Here is a 26367-nt window from a genome sequence, read left to right as displayed (position 1 = left end):
CTCATTTCTTTCTTTTTATTTACAAAAAAAAAAAAGCAGACTTGATGCTGCGATGTCAAACAGGGAGTCCAGTCGGACCCAGCGTGGGATTGTCGTCCTCCTGGTGATTGATAGGTTCCCTTCCTCCAGTTTGGTCGGCTCCGAAGGAAGCGGCTGACGCTCCCCTTCACTCATTCATCAGCGTCAGAACACTAGTCCACTTTGGCTAACTTATAGCAGGTATAAAAGAGAGGTGTCGGCGCAGGGAGCCCGACACGCCCATAAAAAAAACAGGTTAACTAAAAGCTACAATATTCACCACTAAACTACCATTAATTCACTTATACTCGGTAAGAAAAAGGAACCAGGCAAACGCTGCCTACTACACAAGTCACATGACTTCATCGGGTTCATGCAAGACACCAGGTTTTCCCTGCAACTCCGCTAGAAGGATGGCGCGACTGCATGTGGAACATAAACACAAGCGAGTTCAAGAAAACAGAAGAGAATTCAGACGCATGCAGACATGCTGCCACACACTGCCGTGGAAGACTGGAGCACAGCGCCCTCCCGAGGTAGAGTCGACCTTCCGAGCGCACCTGCGACCTTGGCTGTGTCGTTTCATCGCGGCTCCTCATAAACCACACGACAGGTTTTCCATCGACACTGTTAGGAATTTGACGTAAGGCTTGTCATGAGACAGCAACGGAGGAGAGCTGGTTCATTCAGTGCTCAGTTCAAGACCGGAAAAGCAGTTGATTTTACATTTAAGTGCAAAACGTTTAAGATTTTAATTCCACCTTCACAGTCCTTTAGTTTCCAGAGAATATTTCTGCTGCCATTCGATTTTGTTCATCCGCAATTTCACTGGGTTCCAGGCTCAGCGGCACCACGAGAAGAAAACAACGGAAAAGCTCCCAAAACAGCACTTTTCCAATCGACACTGAGCCACTGAAGGAGCGCAGAGAGGTTTCAGAGCCGAGAGCGCGAGAAGACGGTTAAAACAAGAAGCCGGCTGGTGAGAAGAAGCAGAGGTGTGGATGCGTTAGTGAGTGGAGTGTGGCGGCGAGCGGCAGGACGCGGTTGCTGGTGGAGAGAGTCCAGAGAGCCCACGGTGTGTGTGTGTGTGTGTGTGTGTGTGTGCGTGCGTTTGACGTCCCTTATGTGTAGGAATTGAGGCATTCCTTTGAGCGAGAGGTGAGGTCCTGCAGCTCCCGCTCTTCCTTCAGTTTGATGTCTTGGTAGCTGTGCATTTGACTGGCGTCCTTTAGGTAGGCCCAGTTTGCGGACAGAATCATGAGGTAGTGGATCTGGAAGAGAAGGGTGAGGTGGGTGGGCGGTGAGCATGTCAGAGAAGCAAAGCCAAGCTACAGGAGGAAATCAGGCCCGCGACCTGGTCAACGTGAAACACTTCTCCACCCCAGTTCCCCCTTGGGCAGCTAAAGCAACACCACATGGCTCTGACCGGCAGCGGGCGGCGCTGCACGTCCGTCATGGACCCAGCGAAGAGAGCCACCGTAGTCCAGCAGGGAGCTTGTTTACTTCACCTCTTAACTAAGAGCAAGGGGCTGGTTTACCACAGTCGCGCAGACGGGAACCTCAATTCAGACTCGATGCGGCTCAAACAAACAGCAACAAGTAGAGAGACTTTGTTCTCACTTCCATCCACACGTCACCTGCTGTGCGCAGTTCAATCTGCTGCGGGGCTTTTTTTCGTGTCCATGGATTTTATTTGTAGTTTTGCTCTGACTTCATGAGGGCCACATGAACACAGGCGAAGGGCCACACGTGGCCCCTGGGCCGCACTTTACCCACGTCTGAGTGAAGCATTTGAACTGACAGTGGATGTTTTGCCATAGAGACAAATGTTTAGGTGAGGATGGGCGAGTCCATCCAGCACATTCCCGACTCAAACACTGTGTGGCTCGTCCTAACTCATCAGCTACAAATCAGGGAACACGGACCTCGGACTTCAACCGTCTCGAACCCCTCACTCCAGCACAGCAACCCAGTAAACCAGCCCCTGAAACAACTCTCTCCCTCCAGCGTTATTTCACTTCTAATCCACTCATTTCAGGACGACTCCCCCTTCCTCGGGTTAATGTGTCTTTCACGTCGACATCATTGACGCTAGAAACTGATTTTATCCCCCAAAAACAATTTAAATTGTCCACAAATGTATTTAAAAATGGCTGCTTCTACAAGCCAGATCCATTTCTCAGTGGCGTTTGCTCTCAGCTGTCAGCGTAGGTAGCATGCTAACAGCGCCATGAAGCCATAAGGTAAACGGCAGATCTTTGTAGTGTTGCTTTAACCTTTCAAAAGGTCCACACACAGAGGTACACAGCTAGCATGAAGGCCCACAACTGTGGATCAGAGTTGAGGTTAGCCAGGTGAAGAGAACAGAAAGAAGAGGCACATGCAGTTGCAAGTTTGGCGGTTAGTGCGAAGCCGGCGCGTCGTCGCGGTCGGACCCTTTGAAATAAACAGGTGGGGCTACGTTCGTAAACAAAGACGTTTATTTTATAAAGAAAGGCTACAGTCTCCAATTAAATATGGTCAGGTTGGTTTTAGCATGCAAGCTCAGCGTTAAGATAAAAACAGGCTCTTAAAAGGCACGTCGAGAGAAGGAGCGCGGGCCTTCGCTGCCCAGGCCCAAACGTCGTACAGAGGAACGGACACGGAATGAAGAAAGGCCCCGTGCGCCGGCGCTACTGAGCTAAGCTAGCCTAGCGGTGTTACCATGCTACCATGTAGCGAGCTCTTAACAGTCGGTGAAGGAGAACACTGAGCGTTTCTGTGCAACATGTGACGTAACTGAGGCCGCCTCCTCCTGACCTGACTCGGGGTCAACACCGCTGGGCGTCTGTCACGTCTGTGATGGCTTATATAAATATAACACTGGTGCAGCCTGACTCTACTCCACCTCAGTCCCCAGGAAACTTTCATCAGTTGGAAGCTAAGAAGCTATTTACACTGGTTCTACGCGGAAAGGTGTCTAGTCTGGTTTAGTGGGCGTGGGAGAGCGGCCACGCTAAAACTTAGTGCAGCAGTCTTCTCGACTCTTAAACTTCAAAACGGCAAAGTTATAAGTGGTAGCCATCATGTAGATCAGCTGGTGGAAGAGAAGAGAAGAGATGGTAAGAGGACATGCCGGCGACCTTGACAAGACCTTCAGTTGCGCTGGCCCAAACAACAGACCGCTGACTTTTGAGAGGGCGACGGCGGCAGAGGAGGAGTCACAGTGACGAGTCACATTCAAGTCTCCAGTCCTCACACACACTCGGAGCGTGACCCCGTCCTCAACTGTAGGAGCGGCATTTTCCTCCACCGCTTATCTAAGGTGGGGTCACACGGGCAGCAGCCTGGGCAGAGAGGCCCGGACTTCCTGCTCCTGAGAGCGTCTGTCCCAGGGCCTCCCCCCAGTCAGACTCGGACCTCACCAGGGAGGCGTGTCAAAAACCAGCTGCATCAACTGGCTCTCTTGATGTGGAGGAGCAGGTTCTACTCCGAGTCCCTCCTGAATGTTGGGAGCTAAGGGTGAGCTGGTGAAGTGTCAACGAAGCTTCGTGAAGCCTCATCTTCTGAGCCCGCACGACGGCTCTCTTCACGGCAGCACCTTTGAACAACTATTTTAATGACACCTCACATCATTTTTAACTGACAGCGCCACCTACTGGGCTTTGAAAATTAGGATACTGCTTCACGAAGCTTCACCAGCCCAACACTGTTTGTCTAACAAGCTACAGACACCTTAAAACAATTATCGTTTTGAGTGTCATGCGTGAGGAGCCTCACAGGTCAGGAGGTCAAGTCCAGTCTCGAGTCAGTCGTCAAGTCCTGATAAAGTGGGCGAGACAGGTCTGGTTCAAGTCGGAGTCCACACCTCTGGAAGAAGACAGCCAAGGTGGCCGTCTCTTGACTCACTGAGTCACTTTGCAGGCTTCATGTTCTTTCACATGTTCTTTGTAGTTTGAACAAACCCCATAATGCACTGCAACGGTTGAGGCTCCGTTGGTTGAAATGGAGCGACAGTTGTCTAGAATTCTCTGCACTTGTTTGAACTCGGATGACGGCCCCTTTAACATTGACTCTTTAAGGCTCTCATCAAAGTTTCCCTCTCTGAATGTGAAGTGAGGAGTGAAGAGTCTTACCAGAGCGATGACGGTGGCTCCGGCTCCGGCACACGCTACGATGTACAGGTGGTACGACAGGTAGAACTGCAAACAGACAGGTCGCTCACTTCCTGTGTCGACTGTGTTTGTCCAGCCAGTGAGTGAGTGTTGAAGCACGTCTATCCTAGTGAGGACCAACTTGGGGGGAAAATACCTCCTTGTATGTGGATGTGATGCCGGACCCCACAAGGTCAAGTTTGAGGGTTCTGGTCTGCTCCAGAGTCCTGGCTCAGGTGAGCCATGGCTGGGGAAAGGGTGATGGACGGAGAGGTCCTCACAAGGACAGAGATACAAGTGTGTGAGTGCGTGTGTGTGGGAGGCCCACCCACCTCACTGGTGTTGCAGATGTCTCCTAGCGTGGATCCGCAGGCCTTTCCTGGAGTGGCGTTCCACGGGATGATTCCTGCAAGATCAAGCACTTCCTGTCAGGTGACAGCTCTGGCGCTTCACACTGTGGTTCACCTCGCTGCAGACGGTCATATTTACAATCCACATTAAAGTTGCTTCCGCCTTTGAGTTACAATGTTAAACATTAAAAGTATTTGGAGATGAAATTGAAAACTACATTTTTTAAAAACAAACTTTTTTGACCTTCCAAATCTTCTAAACATAACCATGTGACGGACTCGCACAATAGTAAAGAAAGAAATGGGGAATGATGCGATGATATTGAGGAAAAAAATTAATGAAGAGGATTAAAAAAATCTCATTTTTTAGAGAAATGATTTAAATAGCACCTGCAAACAAAATATAATTGAATAAATAAATAAAGTATGAGGTTTTTTTTAATCAAGAAAAAAACAGCGCGAGTACAAGTATGTTTAAATCCAATAGTCAAATAGAAATGTGCATAAAAATGACAGAAAAATCTCAATTCTGGAGACGCTGTGCTTCCTTTTGTCTCTCATGACTGGGGTTAATAACAGCCATGTTACAGGGTTCAAATACTTCTTCCAGCTCACCACACTTTCCTGCTTTCATTGCGATTTATAATGTTTGAATATCATTTTTTCATCTCCACAAAACAAAGCCTCTTCAGTCTTTATACGATAAACTCAGCGGTTTCCAGTCACTCTTCTGATCACAGTGTCATCAACAAACATCATAGTTCTTAGAAGAGAATTCAGTACTTTCTATCACTTCAGCTTCGTGTTCAAAAAGTGCAGAATTTGAGTAGGAACTGAGGGCTGTGCGTTGGACTATGTTTTTAATGTTGTCAGAAAGGATGTTTGAGATTCTTCAGGGCTCAACAGTTGGTCCTTGAGGCCGTGAACAACAGAGCGGCCTCTCACCGTACTGGCGGACGTCGACGCAGATGGAGTCGATGTTGGTGATGTTGGCGGTGGCAGACCTCAGGGTGGCGCAGGTGGACCACATGTTGTAGAAGAGGAAGACCGGGACGGCGGAGAAGCCGAACACGCCCAGCCAGGCCACGCCCAGGATGTAGGTGAGGAAGACGAACTGCACGAGAGGAGGAAGGCGTTTGTCCGTGAGCTCGCAGGAGACGTGGCTTCACCACTGCACCGCCGTGCACATCCGGACGTGTAAATAGACTCTGGAGTCAGCTGCTTTCCAGTCTTTCCTGGGGTAAATATTAGTGGCTCGGCGGGTGTTTGGACATACCATTCCGCTGATGCAGCGTCCGCAGATGGTGGTCTTGAACTCACTGTGCAGCTCCTTGACGGCGCTGGTGGTGTAGAAGCCCTCGGCCAGCAGGATGATCCCGTACAGGAAGAAGAAGGAGGCGATGCCGTAGATGACGTACTGCATCAGCTGCACTCTGCAGGAGCGAGAACATCAGCTGGTCTGAGAAGCGGGCTTTGAAACACCTCGTAGTGAAGCAGGAGAGGAAGGAGTGGCAGCTCAAACCCAGACCCTCTCCAGGAGCTGGCTCTTCTGGAGGAACACCGAGGTGTTCCCAGGCCAGAGGGATGCATCATATCATATGATAAAACCAGGCCGTGCTCAGAGCCTCCCAGGAGCTGCCGACAGTTTACAATCCATCAGTGGAGACGTGGAGTGACTGATGGCTCTGGACACGGTCACCGCTGCAGACAAGCTAACTTCAACACAGCGCTGGCTGGATTTACAGCAGCATAAAACAGAGCTGCCTCCTGTCAACTGGCTTTTACTGCCGCACCAAAAAGTCCTTATTTGGAGTCTTCCCCGGGTCGAAACAGCCCGAGTTCTTCGATTACGATAAGAATGAGTGGATGGTGGAGATGCCTGGGCGGTGAGGTCGGCGCTTACACGTCGGTCAGCATGGCGTGGTCGCTGGTCACTTTGGAGAAGTGGCTCTCCAGGATGGTCACGGTGCCGGTGAGCGCCACGTGGCCGCAGCCGCAGAAGAGGGCCACGCCCGAGAAGCAGAGGATGGTGGCCACCAGCGAGGCGTAGGGGACGCCGCCCAGACATTTGATGCAGCACTCGAAGCAACCTGAGGACGGAGAGCACACAAACACTCAGACGCTTCGACCCTGGGCGTCCACCAAAACCCCGCTTTGTCCTCAGCTTTACAGAGAAGACAAAACAAGCGTTTCTCAAAAAACCTACTGTGGCATTTCTCGTTCATGAGTGAGGAAAGAGCTGAGCCAGAAGACTGAGCCCCGGGTTTCTCCTCTCACCTGAGGTCACCAGCTTTGGAGTGAACCACAGACAGTTCCTCAGTCTGGACTCTCTTCTGCAACAGGCTTCAGCAACACGCCTCATTAACACGCTTCAGCAACATGCTTCATTAACACGCTTCAGCAACACGCTTCAGCAACACGCTTCAGCAACACGCTTCAGGACCACGCTTCAGGAACACGCTTCAGGAACACGCCTCAGCAACACGCCTCAGCAACACGCCTCAGGAACACGCTTCAGGACCACGCTTCATCAACACGCCTCAGCAACACGCTTCAGGAACACGCTTCAGCAACAGGCTTCAGGAACAGGCTTCAGGAACGCGCTTCAGCAACAGGCTTCAGGAACACGCTTCAGGAACACGCTTCAGGAAGGCCTCCTGACAAGGCTGCTGCCCCTGCGATGGAAACTTCAGATGGACCGCAGCTTCTTTCCCACTCCTCATACAAGTCAGTGTCTGTTCATAGCTGCTGCTCTTCCTCTCCTGAGGAGCATGAAGACTTGTTTAACTATGCAGCTGAGTCATCATCAACAACATCTCGCAACAGAACCTGGGTCCAGATGCTCACGTGACGCCAGCTGCAAACACTTTTCATGATGATCTGAGGAGGGAAAACAGAGCTGTGGACTTGACACCATCTGACGCGCTGTGCTGAGAAGCTCACCAGCGACGCAGAGCAGCAGATGGACTCACAAACAAAGCCTGTGTTTCCAATCACAGCCACATGTTCCGACGAAGACCTTGTTGTCACAGCACATCCTGTTTGTTTCTCCCAGACTTTATTGGACTTCTCTCCGCTGCTGGCTGTCTGAGACTGGTCCACTCTCTGGTTACGTTTCTCCCCCGAGATAACAGACAGTTTGGCGCTGACACAACTGCAGCGAGGGCAAGGAGGGAGCGAACCTCTGACTATTTATGGGCCATAGGAAGAACAGAGCCCGAGTCCTGCCGAGCGCTTCCACAGCACACGCAGCTCACACACAATGTAAATAGTTTAAAGAGCTGCTGCTGGAGGAGCCGTCACAGTCAGGTAGACCTCTGCGGCAGAGTCTGGAGACCAGTCAAAGAGCATGAAAACTGACTCCAGGACTGAACTCTCCTGCCGTGGAAACATCTCGTGGTAAGGGGGGAGGAAAGTTTCCATGAGAGGAAAGAGTGACGGATCAACCAAGACCCTCTCCAGGAACTTCAGCCCGCTCTTCTGGAGGAACACCGAGGTGTTCCCAGGCCAGAGGGACGTTATCTCTCTAGAGTGTGCCACGGGGGCCTCCTCAGAGTTGAACATCTCACAAGGCCAGGAGACATTGTGTCGTCTGAACCATCTTCTCCTGGAGGAGCTTCTCTCTCTCAGAGAGTCCAGACTCTCTTGTTCTGTGGGTCACTCCGAAGCTGGTGACCACAGGTGAGAGGAGAAGTCCACCAGAGGAGAGCTGAGCGCTTTGTCTTCTGGCTCAGCTCTTTCTTCCTCAAGAGTGAGAAGACATCTGAGCGTGGCGGACAGAGAACCATGGTGTCAGACTCTAAAGTCAACGAGGCCTGGATGTCTTCTCGCAGAACATCTTCAGGACAGAAGAACGTTTCCATCTCTGGCTCAGAGAGAGGCTCACTCTGATACCAAGATGGTGGACTCCACCAAAGGGACAGCACTCTGTGGTGTGTTGCTCTTGGCAGAGACGCGCTCTCCTCCAGTCTAGTCTTATCATAAATCCAGACGGCTGTTTTCACAGCTGGACGTGACACGCTGGAGAGGTCCTCCCAGCTGCTGGCAGACCTCAACTGTGGGCTTGATAAACAGCTTCCGTGAGACGCAGCAGGAGCCACATCACACACTTGTTTTAACAAGACCAGACAGAAGCTCCGTCGACCAGGAGAGACTCGGGGTGGAACCCCTGCTGAGGTGGCTCCTGTCTGGATGTCTGGCGGACCAGAGGAGGCCCGGGTCAGACCCGACCAGGAGAGCGGGTCCATGGCACCGAGTCAGTGTCCAGATGCTGCCAGTTCAATGATGACGTCATTTAGTCTCAGAAAGCAGCAACGTAAAACTCCCACACCATGATCCCATGATGCACTGCAACAACCTAACACAAGTCCTGTCTTCAGAAGTCCTTCATGATGAGAGAAGTTGGGAAACATTTGGAGGGGAAATCAGACGCCTGTTATTGATAATTTCGATGAGCCCCAAACCGTATGGTTGTGGTTGCTCAAGAGCACAGTGGCAGCATGGAGGACAGGACAAACGACACATAGGAGAAGCTCTTTTGAGGGACTCACAGAGAGTCAGCTGACATGCTTCTTGCTGGCTCATATCTCTGCCTGGCAACATGAAACAGGACGCGCTGAGGAGAGAGAGCGACGCCTCGACCGCAGCACAGCGAGGACGACAGGCTGATCCGGTGTTCCACAGCAGACAAAGAGCCACTGTTGCCGCTCCAGACTGTCCATCACTCTGGACTCTCACGGCTCATTCAGAACCACGGTGACCCGCTCTTCCGGGCCGCAGACCCGAGACACGCCCCGCTGCAGAGCGCCATCCGGCAGCTCATAGGACGGGGTCCACATGAGCCTCTTCGCTCTGCAGAGGTTCATGTGCGATGAAAGACGGAGCACTCGGACCGAGCTGCGTGTCATTACACTGCAGCTGCTTCTTCTTCTTCATCATCATCATCATCAACAGCTGGATGGCAGGAATTTCTCACAAACTGCGGAGATCCCACGATGAGGAGCGCGGGGTGAGATGTTGTGCGTGGTGAAGCCACAGTCAGTGCTGGAAGTCTATCAAGGCTGCCGAGTCACAGTTGGACTTGGACAAATAAGGGCGGAAGGTCTCCGACAGACGCCCCCCAGTGGCAGCAGTGCTGGGATCAGTCCATTCTGTAGCGTCTACGACAGACGTGGAGGACGATATGCATCCAAATCTGAGCCACAGGTCACATGCTTGCCCGACTGGGGTGACCATGGACAGGTCCCCAGGACACACACTGACCTCTCACGCACACAGAACCTGAATACACCTCTGTGGGAGGAAACCAGAGTGGACAGAGGGGGAGATTTTTATCCTGGCTGCTGCCCCCGCGACCCCACCCTGGATAAGAGGAACACAGTGGGTGGAGGCCCAGAACCCAGAACCCAGGACATCAGTTCCCTCAAAGTTTGTGTAAGACACGTAACTGACACAAAGCCAGAGTCACACGAGCAGAAGAGTGTTCTAGATTTAGGAACCATTCCCGCTAGCTAACAGGTCAGGAACAGGCTCTGCGATCTGGTCCGCCCAAAGCTCCATTAAGAACTCCAGTCGTGGAGGCTCATTACTTGCAGATGTGCTCTGTTACGGCTAAGTGTTTGTTGTTTGTTGCCGCCACAAGGCGAGATGCCAAAACACCATTTATGAGAAACAGCCTCATTTTCCGCACTCCTCTCTGTGAGCATAGTAAAAACGCTGTAATGGCTGTAATGGCGGCTCTCGGGGGAGCGGGGTAATCCAAGACGAGTCCCAGAGTGGGCTCGGTGTTGCTCGCAGAGGAAACGTATGATCTGTGGATAATAGCTGGTGGACGGCCGGAGGGAAGGAGGTGAGGACCACGGCGGAGCGTCGCTCCAGCAGGAAACAAGCCAACAGCATCGTGCGAAAACCCGATTAGAGTTGCGACTGAAAACCCAGAGACCAGGTGCCTAACATCTTCATCTCCCACCAGGGGTCCTCCACCTTCACCTGTCATCTTCCTCCAGTCACACCTTCATCATGGACCTCACTGTTGTCCTCCTCCTCTTCTTCATCTCCAACCACCTTGGTCCAACTCTGTCTCTCCTCTCCACCTGTCCTCCTTGACTTTGTCTCCAAACTTCTCCTCATCTCCCTCTGACAGACTCATTTCTGACCTTCTCCCTTCTAGTGACACCCTCAGTATCTTCACCTCTGACTCCTTACTTCTTTTCAGAGCCCCCCAGGCCAAAAAGTCCCGGGATGCACTGCAACAATTGAAGCAGTGCCAAAGGTTTGAAACAAATTTGAGTTCTTCTTCTGACCCGGGGTGGAGTGGGGTGTACGACTGCCCTCCTCAAACCTCCACTAGTGAAGCAGCCAAGAAGATCAGAAGCACCTCAAGACTGAGCTGCACTAGAGTGTTGAGAAGCTGCTGCACTATGGGCTTTTAAAGGGAACCGTCAGAGCTGCAAAGACGAGTCCACTCCAACTGCTTCATGCACCGAGTCATGACATCATCTGTGTTTTTTGAGCAGAGGTAAACTCTATCCAAGTGCGACCAACAATTCAAGGATATTCTCTTGTTTTCAATCACAATATTATATATAACACATCCACCTTACAGGTTTGATGGATGTGATGTGTCTTCGCGGAGGAAAGACACGGTCCAGAGACGGCTGCTGCTGCCGCTGGAATATCAACAGAGACTGCACTGACATTTAAACAATGCTGACTCTTGTCTGGAGTCCAACCAACAGACTGGAGAAGGCTCGGGCCTCGGTAAACACTCGGCTCAAAGGAAGCGCACCGGCCTTTTGTCGCGGCTCATCGGGGCCCCTTTTGTTGGGCCTCGGCTCTCGCTTTCCCTCTGATGAAGTTTCCATGGTTGTTTTTCTCGCGTCCAGCAAAAATGCATCTCTTCAGCACATTCTCTCTTCCTATCTCCGTCCAAGCTCTTTCCTGAGGGCTTCTCCTCTTCCTGGCCGCCGCAGATGCTCGGATCATCCTGTCGGTTCCATGTGGGTCACCACAGCGGCAGCTAGCGCCAGCCGACACACCTCTATGCTCAGAAGGTCCAGTAACTGACAAGAGCCAAAGTATTCTCCCTGCAGGCTACAACTGAAGGTACGACGTGGGGTCAGGACGTCCTCCAGGTGGATGGAGACCAGTCCTAGGAGCTGGCAGAGCTTCCAGTCCCGTCCTCCACAACATGAACCAGACCCTGAGCGGGACCTGAAGATGCTCCTGGTCCTGGGCATGAAGAAGTGCCACCTGAGGGAACCGGGTTTATTCCAATCCTGACTTAAGTTAACTCAATTCCACGTGAGTCTGGTTCCATCAGGGAGCAGACACAACCAAGGTGAGGACTGGGACCAGGGTCATCACGCTTCAGCCAACGGACCGGCGAGGTCCAAGGTTGGAACAGACTTGAGCGTGTGACTTGGAACATGGCTGCATTCTCCGGTCGCTGGAGCTCAAAACATCTGTCCCCTCTTGAACGAAGAGAGGAAAATATTTGCTCTTCTCGTCAACAGGTTCCTGGAAGGTATGCAGAAGATGCTGCAGCACTTGCGTAGGTCGTCGACTGACCCTGTTAGGGAACAGCTTTCGGGCCTCAGAGGAAACTTTGATTCTGAAGAGGCTCGCACTTGAGACTCGGGCTGGCAGGAGGAGGAGCTAAAGCCACACTTGAGATGGAGCGCCAACAAACTCGCTCGGAAGCAGAGAAGTTGTAGAAGGAGAAGTGAAGCTGAGGACTTGCCAGACCTTCCCGTGAACTACTGCCCGCTCCAGGCGGACTGACTCAGATGATCCCGCCACTAAAACCCCTCTGAGCCCAGGATTAGGAGAGCGGACCCCCACTGCGGGCTCCAGCGAAAGCACTGCGACCCCCCCAAGTCTGGCTCTGCTGGTGGCTTCTTCCTTCACACTTGTCGAGCTCGAGTCTCAGATCACCCACTGACACTTGATGTCAACACTGTGAAATGATGAACACGTTGACGCTGTGATTCGCCTCTGTTTTACTGTTGTGTTTCTTCTCTCTTCAATAGGTTTTACTTTAAGGCAGCGACATCTGTGATGGTTGCGTTCAACTACAGCTCCCTGCTGTGCTCTAGGCACTCCGGTTTCCTCCCACCAGAACATACAGGGGTTAATCGATGACTCCAGACTCGGGCTGTGTCAAGACCTGAGCGTGCCGAGACCAGGTCGAGACGGAGACCAGAGAGACACCAGAATACAGAAGGATGAGTGCTTCAGTCACACAGACACGTTTCTTAAGTACTGTAAATAAAACTGTACATCAAGAACTGAAGTGTTTTCACTGGAACCAACCTCAACACTGCTCGATTTGGACTCTTATGCCAAAGTACTGGTAACCATCATAAAGCATTAGTCTTCAATAATAAACAAATGAATTCTTTGCCCTTTTTTCTTAAATATGAGCAGAGATCCGTTGACTTTTGGAACATGATGAAGAAGATCCACAGAAGGACGAGGGGGTGGGAGCGAGTCTTGGTCGGAGAGGTGAGCACAGACTGGGTCGGCGCGGGGCCCGCGGAGGCTCTTGGCTCTGTGTGTTTGGCAGGAGCTCAGCCAGCAGGCCCAGGGGCATGTTAATGAGAGGACGGCTTTTCAGCCGGGGCACCGGGGGGGGGGTTCTTCTCACGGATACCAGACATCAGAGAGGCGGGGGATCTGCTGAGGAGGGGGGCTGAGGGGTCAGGGACGTGAATCCCACAACAGTCCTCGTCTTCTTCATCAGGCTTCCTCTGCGGTGACTCAGCGAGGACTTCAGCCATTTACGAGCAACGCGTAAAGACGTTCAAGCCAACATGTGCGTGACTGAAGCGAAGAGCCACGCCAGCTCGTTCCAATATCTTCGTTCAACAAACATGGAAGAGAAATGGTTCAGTCGGGTTGAAGAGCAAGAGGCTTCATTGGTGGCTGCACATTCCGTTCAGGGACGCTTGTTCACTCGCCCTGGTCTCAATAGTCCTCGAGGTGAACAAGACTCACTCATGGTGCGGGGACACTCCTCGCCGCTGAGGACAGGGTCTGAATGACGATGAATCTCTTCGGAATGGACCAGGCTCCATTGTGGGTCCAGCTCTCACGCTGTGAGACTGGGGGGCCCTGAATGCCCCTCATTGTTCAGCCGCCCGTGAAGACCTGCAACCTGCTTGGCTCACACCAACTCAAGAGTTCTCAGGCTCCCAGTCTGGAGCCCAGTCGCGAGAGAACAGGGGACCCCGAGAGGACGGAGGCCAAGGCTGACAGGAGGCTTTGACCTTGAAACGGTGTCAGCAGAAAACACGCCGCGAATCTTCAAGACAGAGACTTGCACCATAAACAACCGATACTTTAACATCAGCGTTTCCGTCAGTATTGGCTGCAGTTTGAAGACAGGACCAGAGCACGGGGCGCTGCATTCATTTCCATCTCCAGGATTTTAGCTTGCTGTGTGTCCGGGTGTCCTCGGGAGGCTGGGTCCTGACAAGGGGACGCCCCACTCTCCCCTTGCCCCCCCGCGGTAACTTCGCTAAATGTGATTTAGAACAAGACTCGCTGACTCAAGCAGGGCTGCAACGACTGGGCCACGTTGAACATGACACCAGTCATGATGGGATCTCTCACACATTTGGATCTCAGTCCTTGTGGGGACCTCTCATGGCCATCAGCCTCTCCCCTTGAACACATGGCCCACCTGAACCAGGACTCACTTATTTTGATGTCTAATTCCTGAAATTGAGGCTTAACCTTAGACCAGCAAAAATGTCCCCACAAAGCAAAATGTCCTCACAAGTATGGATAAACCAGGTACACTTATACACATACACATACACACAAAATCTCTTCAGAGTTTGAGAAAAGTTTTGTTTTTGTTTTGACCCTGTTGCATTTCATTGGTCAAAATTCTGCATGGTGGACTGGTGGAGCCCTCGGGTGAGGTACACCCTCATGATCACCCTCTAGTCCCACCACCATCACCAGTCATGAACCTCAGTGGTTCCTCTCCTTCATCTCCATAGTCCTTGGTCTCACCTCTCCTCAAACATCTGCCCTCCAAACTTCTCCACACCTCCGTCTGATGGACTCATCTCTGATCACCTTCATCTCTGACTCTCCTGAGGTGGAGCGGGAGGGTTCTTCACTTCAGATGTCCTCTTCTCTCAGCGCCACTCCGCTGCCAGTACTGACCCGGTTTCAGCCGCGGCCCCTCTCCAGCGCTCGATGAATCATTACAAGCCATCGACTGCTTTACAAAAGCGCCGCGCAGATGAGACCCATTTACCTCATGAGACCCAACAGCATCTCACGTTCCTGCCGAGCGTTTGGCCACATGCTCGTCTCCGCCGGTAATTGATAACAGACGGAACGGCTCGGCCTCAAACCCATAAATACAAGCTTTATGGCTGTTTGAAAACGTGAAGGCTCGGCTTTCAGTCTCTGGAGGGAGCCGTCGAGCGCGTCGGAGTCCAGTCCCGAGCTGAAGTCTCCGTCACAAATCTCAACCAGAGGAAAGCACTTTCCCTCCACTTCAGTGTAGCTGTTCAGTCGATCGCTCCAAACGCCACTGGATGGATAATAGTAACCACATGTCGCCGAGCCGTTGTTTGTGTCGAGAGCTCTTCTGTTTACGTTCCCATGGTCGGAGTGACTCATCAGCTGTGCAGCAGCCAGAACACAGGTACCGGCGCGCACGCGCGGGGCGACCTTTGACCTGGTAAAGCACACGCATCTCCAGATACCAACATTGATGGATTGACCGCAGGACTTCAGGACCCCGCCGCAGGTCGACTCTCCTCTGGAGCTGATCACCAGTGTTCCACCAAACAATGGCTCGGATGTCTGACTCAGCACAGCTACTGACTTGTGAGGCTTGGACGCGGCGCCCAGCGGCTCCGCCGCTCTGGCTTGTCCGAGGCCGCTGTGGTTTGGATTCCAGAGTGTTGGAGGAAGACCATGAGGCGCAGATGCTAGCTATTATCCCGGCTGGGTATCAGCGCCGTCTCTTTAAGAGACTGGCCGTCACAGCACCGCGCTGAGACTGGCCTCCTTTAAATCTTAACTGTCCTTGGCACAGGGAGAGCGGGGCTCCTCAAGGCTCAACCCCAGACCCCAACTCTTTCTCTTGACTCGCTAACTCACCACCGCCGCCACCTTCAGCGCCAGGAGGACGCAACAGGACCTGTAGTCCCCAGGAAGAGAGACTGGAAAACCTGCCAGCAAACCGGGGCGACGTTCAGGGCCTCAGCTCAGCCCTCACACAAAACACAATTTCACATTGGAAAAACTTGAGTTTCTCTTCCCAGACTTCCTGTTCCTGAGGGCTTCTTTCAGGCACTCTGGTTTCCTCCCAAACACACAGCAGTGAATCTTTGTAGCTGTGATGAATATATGGGCACCAAACTACAGATTTTTAGGGGCTATTTATCTCATACATATACATATACATGTATGTATATGTATATGTATAAACATAAAATGGAATTTTAAATGCATCACCTGTTCAGCACATTAGGAATGTTTGCACTACGCATCAGTGTCTCCATCACTTTTCTAAGTCTTAATTCCTATATTTTCAGCGATCACTCTCTCACGTGACGATATTCAGTAGATGTGGACCAGTTGAAGATAATGACAGTAAATCCTGCAGCTCATCTTTCAGTGATATTAATCCTTTGAATACAATTGCTGCCGCAACAAGCACCTTTATATTTAGCACAAGAGCAAAGAGAGGCGCGACGCGACCAACAGGTTTGCTGACGCTCGTGATCGTATTTTCCCAGCAGCGAAATAAAATAAACATTCAAATGTCATTCATTTTCATTGCTAGTTATGAAAAATAAATATTTATAAATAGTAAATATTTGCTTAAAATTGATGAGAACATTTGTTTCAGGTGAGAGTGTGTGTTTTAACTGTCTTTGTGGGGACCTTGTGCTTCTCTGGCGTCAGTCCCCACAAGTTTAAGCCTCAGTCTGAGGGATAAAACTGGGTGGTTCTCACTGGGGTCCAGTCTGGTTCTGGTCCTGCTTCAGGCGAGCCATGAGTTTTTGATGGCGAGGTTCAGGGCTGGGGAAAGGGTGAGGGCCAGGAGAGGTCCTCACTAGGCTAGAGATAGGTGTGGGTGTTCCCGTCTCACAGCCCATATGTCCATTTAACACTGGACGCCCTCCGATATTGAGACGTTCTCACACTCCAGCTGCTGTGCCAACACACACACACACACACACACACACACTATAGAGCCATAATGAGGCGCGAGACTGTGGAGAAAGCCGACTCGGGCTAATCGGGGTGGGGGGCAGAGTTCCCATGAAGCCCCCCCCAGCCTCCTCCATGTCTCCGCCAGCTGCCGGGACCCGGCTCCCTCCACTCCTCCCTGCACTGCCATTGTTTCCACCTAACTCGGCCCACCTCTGACCCAGGACTTTAGGAAGGAGGCGGCTCGTTCATGCCAGGCTCGCAGACACAGAGTCAGCGTCACCTATGACAACAGCAGAGCGCTGCTGCCTCTTTGTGTTGGAGTCCGGCTGCAGGATCCTGGAGGGGCCCCCACTCCTCCTGCGGGGCCTCTGTAACCTGAACCTGACTTCTGGCCCTGCAGAGGCGCGTTGCTCCGCAGACGCGGCACATCACTCAGGGACAGAAGCATCGGCGTGAGAGGCGACAGCAGGCGGCTCTGACCCGGACGCTCCATTAGGTTATTGTTTCAGCGCCCAGTCACCCGGCTGATGGTCGTTTCACCTCCATAATCCCCCATAAACCTCCAGGTCCAGGGAGAAAACATTTACATGATTATACAAATTGTACAAATGTCAGTCACATTATGACCCCGAGAGGCTTTTCCCCTCGCAGTGGTCAGTGGTCAGGAGAGCCAGACACCCTCTGTCCAACACTGCCTCTGGTCTGCACGCGTCCTCCCCTCAGAATGAGCTCGACGTGGAGCCGTTTACACGACGCAGCTCTGGAGGGTTCGGCGGCTTTCCCATCAAGCCGGGGTCAAAAGCTTGAGTGAGTCATGACGTGTCTCAGCGGAGTCGCTGCAGTTTCCACACGCCTCTCGGTCACGGCAGGGTGGACGCATCTGGAACTTCCTGTCTGAAGCCGAGACGAGCTTCCGACCCTCAGTCTAAACTTGCTTCCAAGCTCTTTTTCAGACACTCCGCCCCGGCAGGAGAAGCCTCTCCTGTCTGTCACAGTAGAGCAGAGAGAGAAGCGTTTCCTCTGACAACAAACCTCACATGCTAATCCCCGCCTGAACAAGGTCGTCGTCGTCGTCGAAACGGAACTCGAGGAGGTCTGACATCCTGGACCAGTGGAAGCCGGTGCTCACGTCCCCACAATCACCTCCTCAAATGTGAAAGCACAAAGACTCCAGGGACCGTCACAGTTCCTCCTTGCTCTGGGTTTCACTTCCTCACATCCGGACCAGAGAAGACAGAGAAAAGAGGTCCTCAGCTGAATCAGCCCACGTCTGCACCCGTGCACATGGGCCGGAGGTCGCTCCTCGATCATTGAGGACAGGGTCAGGGTCAAAGGTCAGGGTTACAGGTCAGAGCGTCTTCACAGGATTCTCATGAGATCAGGGAGATCTCACCGCCACGGTCTCCTCGTGGAGGAGCAGAGGTTCTACTCCGAGTCTCTCCCAGATGCCTCTCTCTCTCAGAGAGTCCAGACTGAGACCCTCGTGTCCTTCAGGTCGCTCTAAAGCTGAGGAGCTTCTGGCTCAGCTCTTCCTTCCCCTGCTCATCCCCCCTCCCTCCCTCCCTCACCGCTGAGAAGATTTCACACAGGATCCTGAATATGGATGACAGAAGTCACACATGACCACTCATTAACATTCCGGTGGGACGGGGCCGCGGCGCAGCGCTTGGCAGCGGGCGAAAGGGGCCCTTGAAATGCTGGGCTTGGGGACCCCAGATGCTTTTGTCTTACGGTTGTTTAGCAGCTGGCTGAAAGCGGCGTGGACAAAGAGGCCACTGTGGAGGCTTGAATACGCTGGGCTGGCGCGCGTCCAAGCGCTCGCTCCCGCCGCTCCCACCGCTGAGAAGCTCATCACCAAGTCTTCTCTCACTCCTCAAGCATGATCTTCAGGCCTAGAGCTTCCTCTGGCTTCACCTGACGGGTTTCACGTCTGGTTCAGATGAAATATGTTCTGCGCTGCTCACGTTGGTGGAGTGAAGCAGGAGAAGAAGCCACGCGGCCGCCGCATGACTCCAGTGACCATGACCGGGTCACGGGGGAATCCCAGGGTTCCACCAGTTACATCCGAGAAGAAGCTTCAGGAAGAGGCTCCGATGTAGCTCAGCTACAGAAGAGCTGTCTGGGCTTCTTCACCCCCCTGCTGCCCCCGCAACCTGACCTTGGATCAGCCTAGGAAAGTCGGTCAAGAAGGTTTCACAACTCCAATATCTTTTTGATGTTGATTCTGAAGAAAGATAAAATATTTTATAGCATGTCTTCCTGAAATGTATATGAATATTTACATATCGCAACAGAAAAGGTTTGTTTTATCTTTCATTTTTTCCGTACTTCTTTTTCCATCACATAAAATCACATTCAATGCAGTTCATTTGGTATTAAATCCTTTATTAATATTGAACTTATTTTACATCTCTCCCTCCCCAGAAGAGCGTCACAACCTCTTTCAGACGGCGGCCACTTCTGGCCCACAGGCCGGCGCTGCATCCCCCACCAAGGCCCCTTCCGTCACAGCGGAACATGAGCGGGACCGAACTTCCTGTCAGCGGTCCGAGCGCGGCGCTCGCCCCCGCGCCCACCCCCTGCCCCAGCGCCGCCGCCTCTGCTTTTATTTGGATCAATCCCACTGTGCCAGGAGAAGTGGGTCACTCAGGGCCCTATATTGACTGCTGGACCATCGAGGACTCATGTGATCGGCAGCCAGCGCTTCAGAGCAAACAAGCGCTTTATTTTGGCGGCGCGGCCGGAGCGCGGCCCAGTTGATAACAGGGATGAATGAGCGTCTGTGTGAGGCGGCGGGCGCTCATCAGCTGCAGGCTCTTTTCATCTGTGACAGAGCTTCTGGAACAATCATCTGACTGTGCTGCCCGGCAACTCTCCGCATCTGATGCACAAACGTATGCGAGTATTTGAGGGTTTAACCTTGACAGGGCTGCTCCACAGAGGCCGCTGTGTCCGCAGCTATGCCACGCATTTCACCGGCCTCCTGCTCCGGGACCCAAGGTGACAATACGCGCACAATACTCAATACAGGTCCTTGTTCCAGCGCAGACATTCAAGTTACAGTGTGAAGAAGTGAAACTGTTCATCGCCTCACATCTGGACCGGCGGGTCTCAGACCCACAGACCCAGCTGGACTAATCACAGGCTTCATGTTGAGAAGCGGAACACTGCGGCACAACAGGAAGTGACAACCTCCCACCACTAGATGGCAGTGGCCCCGCCAAGTGAAGCGTGAGCAACAACTGAAGCGACAAAAAGTGTCTCAGAGAAATATCAATGAACTGGTAAGATGTTTTTCAGTCATGAAGTGAAGAAAATGGTTTCATCTACAGAGAGTAGAGTGTGGTTTTAGAAGCACACGCATATCACTGCAGACTTGTTTTTAAAAATGAGAAAAACACCACTGAAAATGAAAAAAATGAACCAAACAAACAACAATTGTCATGAGGGAGAAACTATTTAAAAATATAAATAAAGTAGGGTCATGATTCAGTCGTGAAAAAATTAAAAAACTAGAAAAAACAATTATTATTTCAATTCAATAAAAAGGGAAAACAGAGCTAGAGAGAGAAAATATGGATTGGAAAAGGATCAATGTTATACGTATGAAGCCGACAAGTGCATTGAAGAAAACTATTGAGATGAATTCATGTGATTTCAGGATGAAAATAGCAAATAATAAATATTTATCTTAGAAAATATATGGTCAAGAAATAAAGAAAAAAAGACATACACAGTACAAAAAGTAAGATTTTTTAAAAATCTGAACAATATGCAGATTAATATTCCTATAAAACACCACCTTGACATTGACATTTAGCTCACGCTGGCCCCGCGTGGCCCCCAACAGCCGCATGTTTGAGGGCCCCAAGGCCACACGGCTACAAGTCTACACACGTTTGTGTCGGCAGTGAAGTGGGAGAGAAGGACCAAATGGGTCCAGACTGGTCCAGAAATGGTCCGGTCTCCGAAGCACTGGGGCCTCATGCTTAACCCAAGGCTCTTCCTCTGGCAGATGGAGCCAGTCCACGTCGCCATGACGACCAGCGCCTCATTACGAGGAGCGGCGGGATTGCTGAGCAGGTGACAGTCGGGACCACAGAGGGACAGTGAAGCAGTTCATCTGGGACTGGAACAAGCCGTGCCTCCAGCTCTGCTGACGTCTGGGGGGCGCTACCGACCCCGAGGCCCGGGTCCCGCTGATGCTCCTGGAGGACCAGTGGAACTCGCTGGTGAGACACAACAGTGGAGCTCCCAGCTGCGGCTCCCCGGGGTCCAGGGCAGCCCAACAGGATGCACCTCCATGACTCAAGGTCACGACCGCTTCATGACGTCATGACGCTCCGATGTGTGGGTGGAGACAGTTTTGGAACACAGCTCAGTTCAGAACTGCGGAACACATCCACCTCATGCCGTGTCCATTTCAAATGACTTGTGAAGGCCACGACCTTGGCGCCCACAGATGGCGCATTTGCATGCTGGTGACAGGCGGAACACCTGAAGGCACCACGACAAGGGTAAAGGGAACGATCGAAGTGTCCAGAAAACCTTCGGTTTTGGATGAATTCTGAGCCACACCACCGTTCGCTAGAGCTTCCTCGTCGACAAAGTGTCAATTTATGCCTGAAACCAAGCGTCTCTCAGTTTCAGGTTCTAAAAATGAATCCACTTCCTTGAAGGAAGGAGCTGAGATCAACATGACAGTTGAACTGTATTCAGGACCAGTTACTTCTTTAGACTAATATTGAAGTCTTCACAACATCAGTGCAGGAGCTAATGTGGCTAAAGCTACGTGCAAGCCACACCCCCAAATTCACACCAGTTAAGCAAGCAACAACCAACTGGCTCAACAGCAGTGAAACCAAATTTCACACCAACGTTTTTAGGTGAAATATATGAGCAACAAAAGCTAACGTGAGCAAGAGCAGACCTCAGACCTGATCAGGGAAGGTTTGAGCACCTAACTCGGCACGAGGTTTGAAGGACACGCCGAGGGATCTGAGACCATTGAAAACACACTCAAGAGGGGCTCCACAGCAGCTGCCACCGGCGATGAACTCATGTTTCCTTCCATCACTCAGAGACAGTGATGTAACGCTGGATCTGCTCTGTGTTGCAGCCTGACACACAACCTTCACTGACTCGTGTTCTCCAGTCATGAGACCTTCCACTCAGTGATTCCACTGGATCTTCAGGAAACGATGAGTTGACAGTGACGTAAAGCTCCAGAGGCTTAGACGCGTATGTTCTGGAGACGGCAGCTGCTGAGGAGCCAAGGAGCTGAGAAAGACTTGGCAAATCCAGAAGTCTTGTAGAGACTTGTGCCTTTGTGAGTCGGACAAAACACTTCAGCAAGCTATAGCGCAGAATTCAACACAGACTTGGCCAAAAACAAGTCCCACACAGACTCGGATGGAAGTTCAAAACAGAGACGCTAAACCATAACCACAGCCCCAACTCGTCCGAAACAGACTTGGTAACTAGGAAATCCAGAGCAGACTTCACCTGAGACTCGATCATCCAAACTCAACTTGGTCAATGAATAAACAATTCAGTTCAAGTCCAAAACACAAACAGTGAACAACGACCTCCAAAACAGACTTGGCAAAATGTGAAGATTGAAAAAGAGTCGGCCGGGTAAAGAACGACTCTGCGTTAGTTCACAAAGTTCCAAACTGAGCTGCTTAAGTCATGAAAAAGACTAGACAAAAAGACTTGACAAACTAGACAGTCCAGACTAGAGCTGATCAACCTGAAACCGATTTGTAAAACTCCAAACTAGACTTGGCAAAATGGGAGGTTGGAAACAGACTTGGCAGGTTAGGAATCGCCTCAAAAAATATATATATACCTGATAAATAAAACTAGACTTGAAAACGACCAGTCCAAAAGAGACATGGTACACTTGGCAGTCTGAAACAGACTTGGTCATCTCGGTAGTTCAAAATGCACTTGGTAAACTACAACATCTGAAACAGACTCGGCAAAAGTACGAGTCTCCTGGAAAAGACTTGGAGCAATTGTAGACAGACTCGGAAGCCTAAAGTCAGTAGTGACCAGCGCTGAAGCAGCAGTCACATGACCTATGACAAGTTAGACTAGCGAGTGACTGGAACAGCCAAACAAGTCGGCTCCGCCTGCTCTAACCACACGCTAACTCAAGTCATCTGACTGCGAGGTCAATGAACTGACACACACACACACAGCAACATCCTGATCAGCGACTTGATCTCCCCAGACTCATGTTAAGAAAACAGGAAGTGGCGACGTGAGCTGGTGATGTGACTCGTCGCAGGGAGAGCAGTGGGTCTGCGGGGACACGTCCCCTCCGCACTGACAAGTGGCACAAAGGACTGGCTCCAAATGAGGAGCACAAAGAGGCCAGTGTGCGAGTCGCTCGCTGAATTAATGAGCGCGGATACATATTCTCACACCGTGTTCCTCCCCGGCAACAGAGGGACGGCTGGGGGGCCCGGGGCCCGGGTGGGCTCCGGACCCCGGGAGGAAATCAGAGGCGCAAAAACCAGCAGGGGAAGCAGCGCCGACGGAGACATGAGGCGGGTTTGAGGAAGAAAAAGTGAACTTCTCTCCCACACAAACAGAGCAGAAGAAGAGCAGGACCAGGACGGAGCTCGGCGTGTTGGAGACAGGAGGAGCAGGAAAGCTCCTCTCTCTGTCTTCACGTGTTCAACATCAAGCGGACATGGAAATGCAGCCTCCAGGAAGAGGACTTTCTGCTGCCTCAGATGCGAGTGAAACTGAATATTGCTGGAATAAAAAAGTAAAAGTTCAGTTGCATTTCACCGTAGGGGTTTGAGGTCAAATACTTTTGTCAAAAAAGCACCTTCTGAGCAGAAGAAAAAAAACCCAGATGAGTCAAACTCGACCTTTGAGAAGAGAAACACGCCCGTGGAGAGGCAGGACCGCGGGTCCAGCTGAGGTCCGGCCAAGCACTGGCTCGTTTGGGTTCACAAGTGACACAGGAAATGGAAAGTAACAGGATGTCCCACATCCCTTATCGTTTCCCTTCACTTTCTCCGCGTCTTTATCGTTCGTTCACAGCATTCAACCCCAGTTTTGGTGACACACTGGGCCGTTAACTCGCGGCTCGGTTTGGCGCCTGTGACTCGGAGGAGATGAACGCGGTTTTAACGCGACGGTATCGGCGTTTGGAGTTCCGTGGACCGCAACTCTTCAAGTTTAACCGCAGGTTCGGGGGCTGTTGGTGTATGTGCGGGGGTTTGGCCGCCGGTACCGACTCCGTGTGGGTCGCGAGGCTGAGGACGCAGCGGCACCGGGAGCGCGTTTCCAGCTGATCCCGGTTTAACTTCAGTCCACCGCTCCAACACTTAATCTCCCTCTAATCGCCTTCCTCAGGTCGCTCCAGAAACAAGGTCAGTCACACTCAGCAGCGGCAAACTTTCCGAACCGAACCGAGCAGCGGGGCGCGCCAGGCGCAGCGGAGACTCACCCATCGCGGTCGGTTCCTGGCGGTTCCGGAGCAGTTCGGCGGAGAGAGCGGTCCCTGCTGACTCGGTGTCGGGTCCTGGGATGCGCGCACACTGGCTGCACCCACTCACAGCCCCGCGTCCCCGTGCAAGACGGCCCGCTGACGTCACGGCCCGCACACGCCCACTCGGCCTCCCCGCGGGAAGCCGCTCCCGTGACACGTCTGACGCCGACGCTGATCGATGCCATCGATTGAAGGCGAGTTCGGCTGATAGTGACGCTGATCTCTTCAGGCGACACAGTGGACCTGGGCTCAACAGGTCTTTATTCGCCAACAGGTCCGGGACCTTTGAGCGCCGCTATCTGGACCCTCAGAACACGGGGAAAGAAAACACAATAAATTCATGAGAAAATGTTAGAATATGTTTTCACAAATGTGGATTTATTTATATAATATTTTTTTCTTTATTGATGTATTTATTTTAAGCTGAATTACATTCTAAAAAATTAACTTCATGAAAATGAATGATGTTCAGATTGTGAAACTGGAGGTCAGCAGATTGCGACCTCTCAAGGTCAGAATAAGAACCAGAAAAACTTTTTTTCTCGAGAATTTTTTCTTGTCACTTGCTCTGTAAGCAACAAAAATATGAATATGAAACGTAAAATACTTTCTTTCTAACAGACAGTGTAGATTGTTGAGGAGTGAGGAGCTTCTCCGTTTGGTCTTCAAGACCTCATCTCTGCTCCTGTAAGTCTGGCACCAAGGTTCTCACCCAGAAATAGAAACATGACTAGGGTAGAATCGTTCAGAGTGTGGCGTCTGTTGTGGTGGAGAAAGAGCTGAGCCAGGAGACAAAGCTGGAGTGACTATGAGAGAGGCTCCTGGGAGGAAGCCCTGGTGCAGACCTGCTGGAGGGAAGCGTAGCTCACTGTTGTGCAACACTTTGACACCAGTCAGGGAGCAGAGCCAGAAGACCTTCATCCCTCCAGCCTGAAGACCCAAACCCTCAGTATCGACCTCCGACCCACGTGACACCGGCAGGTCCTCAGCAGCCTGGTGTCTGGTCCTCGGAGGTCCAGAAAAGTGGTAAAGGAATCCCACTCCGTGGTCAAAACAAGAGGGATGAGCATCAAGGCCCCGGGCTGCTCCTGATCCGGCTCAAGTGGAGGAGAAGAGAGACGGGGTGGTGAGGGGCTGCGTTTCCCCTCCAGATTCAGAGAGGCTTCCAATGACCTGAGCAAGTGGCCGTGTGTGTGTGTGTGTGTGTGTGTGTGTGTGTGGAGAGGAGAGTGTGTTTACAGCAGCGGCCTGGGAACATTCCAGCCAGGAGCAGCAACAGCTGGCAAACAGCAACAAGCCAGAGGAACCTCAAGCACAGTGGACTCATCATTGATCTGCTGACCTTCTGGATGACCTTCTCTGCTCACTCACAGGGGTTTCAGTGCCACCACCACCTCCACTGAGCACAGCAGAGTCTGCAGTCTGACCCCACCACCACCTCCACTGAGCACAGCAGAGTCTGCAGTCTGACACCACCACCACCTCCACCCCGGACTTGTCGGTTATGGCAGATGTCAGTGTGAGACTTAGTTTGTCATCACATTTAGGGACACTAGCTGCCATCTTGGTGTGAGGTCGCAACAGTAGACACAAGATGGTGGAAGGAACAGCAAAATAAATGTGCAACAATTGGATGCAAAATGTCCTCAGTAAGAACAATAAACAATAAATACAATAAACATTTACTTCGAGTTTGTTCTCCAGTTGATGGAGTTCACGTCCTTGTAGGGCCACTTCCTGCTCCAGCCGTCTTCAGACCAGCCTCCTGTCCAGAGTCACCGGCGCTGGCGTCCTGAAGAAGACGTCTCCTCACGGCGGCTCAGTCAGGCCAGCTCTCCGGATGTTCCTCTGACCCCGCTCACTGACCCCGGGGGTTTACGAGGCGCCGAGCGCCGTCAAGTGGACCGAGACCGGAGCCCGGGGGCCTGACAACAGGCAGGTTTAGGGGTCTCCTGGTGAGCCTGACTGGGAGCCTGCACACGTGTGGCACGTCTTCTCCTCTGCTCTGCTTCCTGTGGAGTCCATTTTCTGAGAAGGTCTGTTCAGAGGCCTCCATTTTGTCGTGATGACGACTGCGATTATGAAAGTTTCTTCTGAGCTAAAAATAGGTCTGAGTGGAAACATGTTTATCTCCCCGCCCCCCGCAAGACCTTCCAAATAG

General features: G+C 51.9%; 1 protein-coding gene across 2 annotated transcripts; it reads right to left on the bottom strand.

Moving 5' to 3' along the window:
- On the bottom strand, positions 1 to 24321 carry gpm6bb (glycoprotein M6Bb). 2 transcript variants are annotated; one of them, XM_053877945.1, is made up of 7 exons: positions 24165 to 24321; positions 6405 to 6591; positions 5778 to 5934; positions 5447 to 5615; positions 4484 to 4557; positions 4134 to 4199; positions 1 to 1289 (listed from the first exon to the last, which is right to left on the bottom strand). In XM_053877945.1, the coding sequence occupies exons 1-7, from the start codon at positions 24166 to 24168 to the stop codon at positions 1140 to 1142; spliced, it is 807 nt and encodes a 268-aa protein (XP_053733920.1). In that variant the 5' UTR covers positions 24169 to 24321; the 3' UTR covers positions 1 to 1139. The 2 variants fall into 2 exon arrangements, with proteins under 2 accessions (XP_053733920.1, XP_053733921.1); XM_053877946.1 differs by lacking the exon at positions 1 to 1289 and adding an exon at positions 1296 to 3094.
- Between the last annotated feature and the right edge of the window lie 2046 nt (positions 24322 to 26367).

This window comes from Synchiropus splendidus, chromosome 10 (assembly GCF_027744825.2).
Source record: "Synchiropus splendidus isolate RoL2022-P1 chromosome 10, RoL_Sspl_1.0, whole genome shotgun sequence".
NCBI classification, from domain to species: domain Eukaryota; kingdom Metazoa; phylum Chordata; class Actinopteri; order Syngnathiformes; family Callionymidae; genus Synchiropus; species Synchiropus splendidus.
The sequence above is the reverse complement of the archived record's forward strand: the minus strand, read 5'-3'. Positions and strand labels throughout refer to the sequence as shown.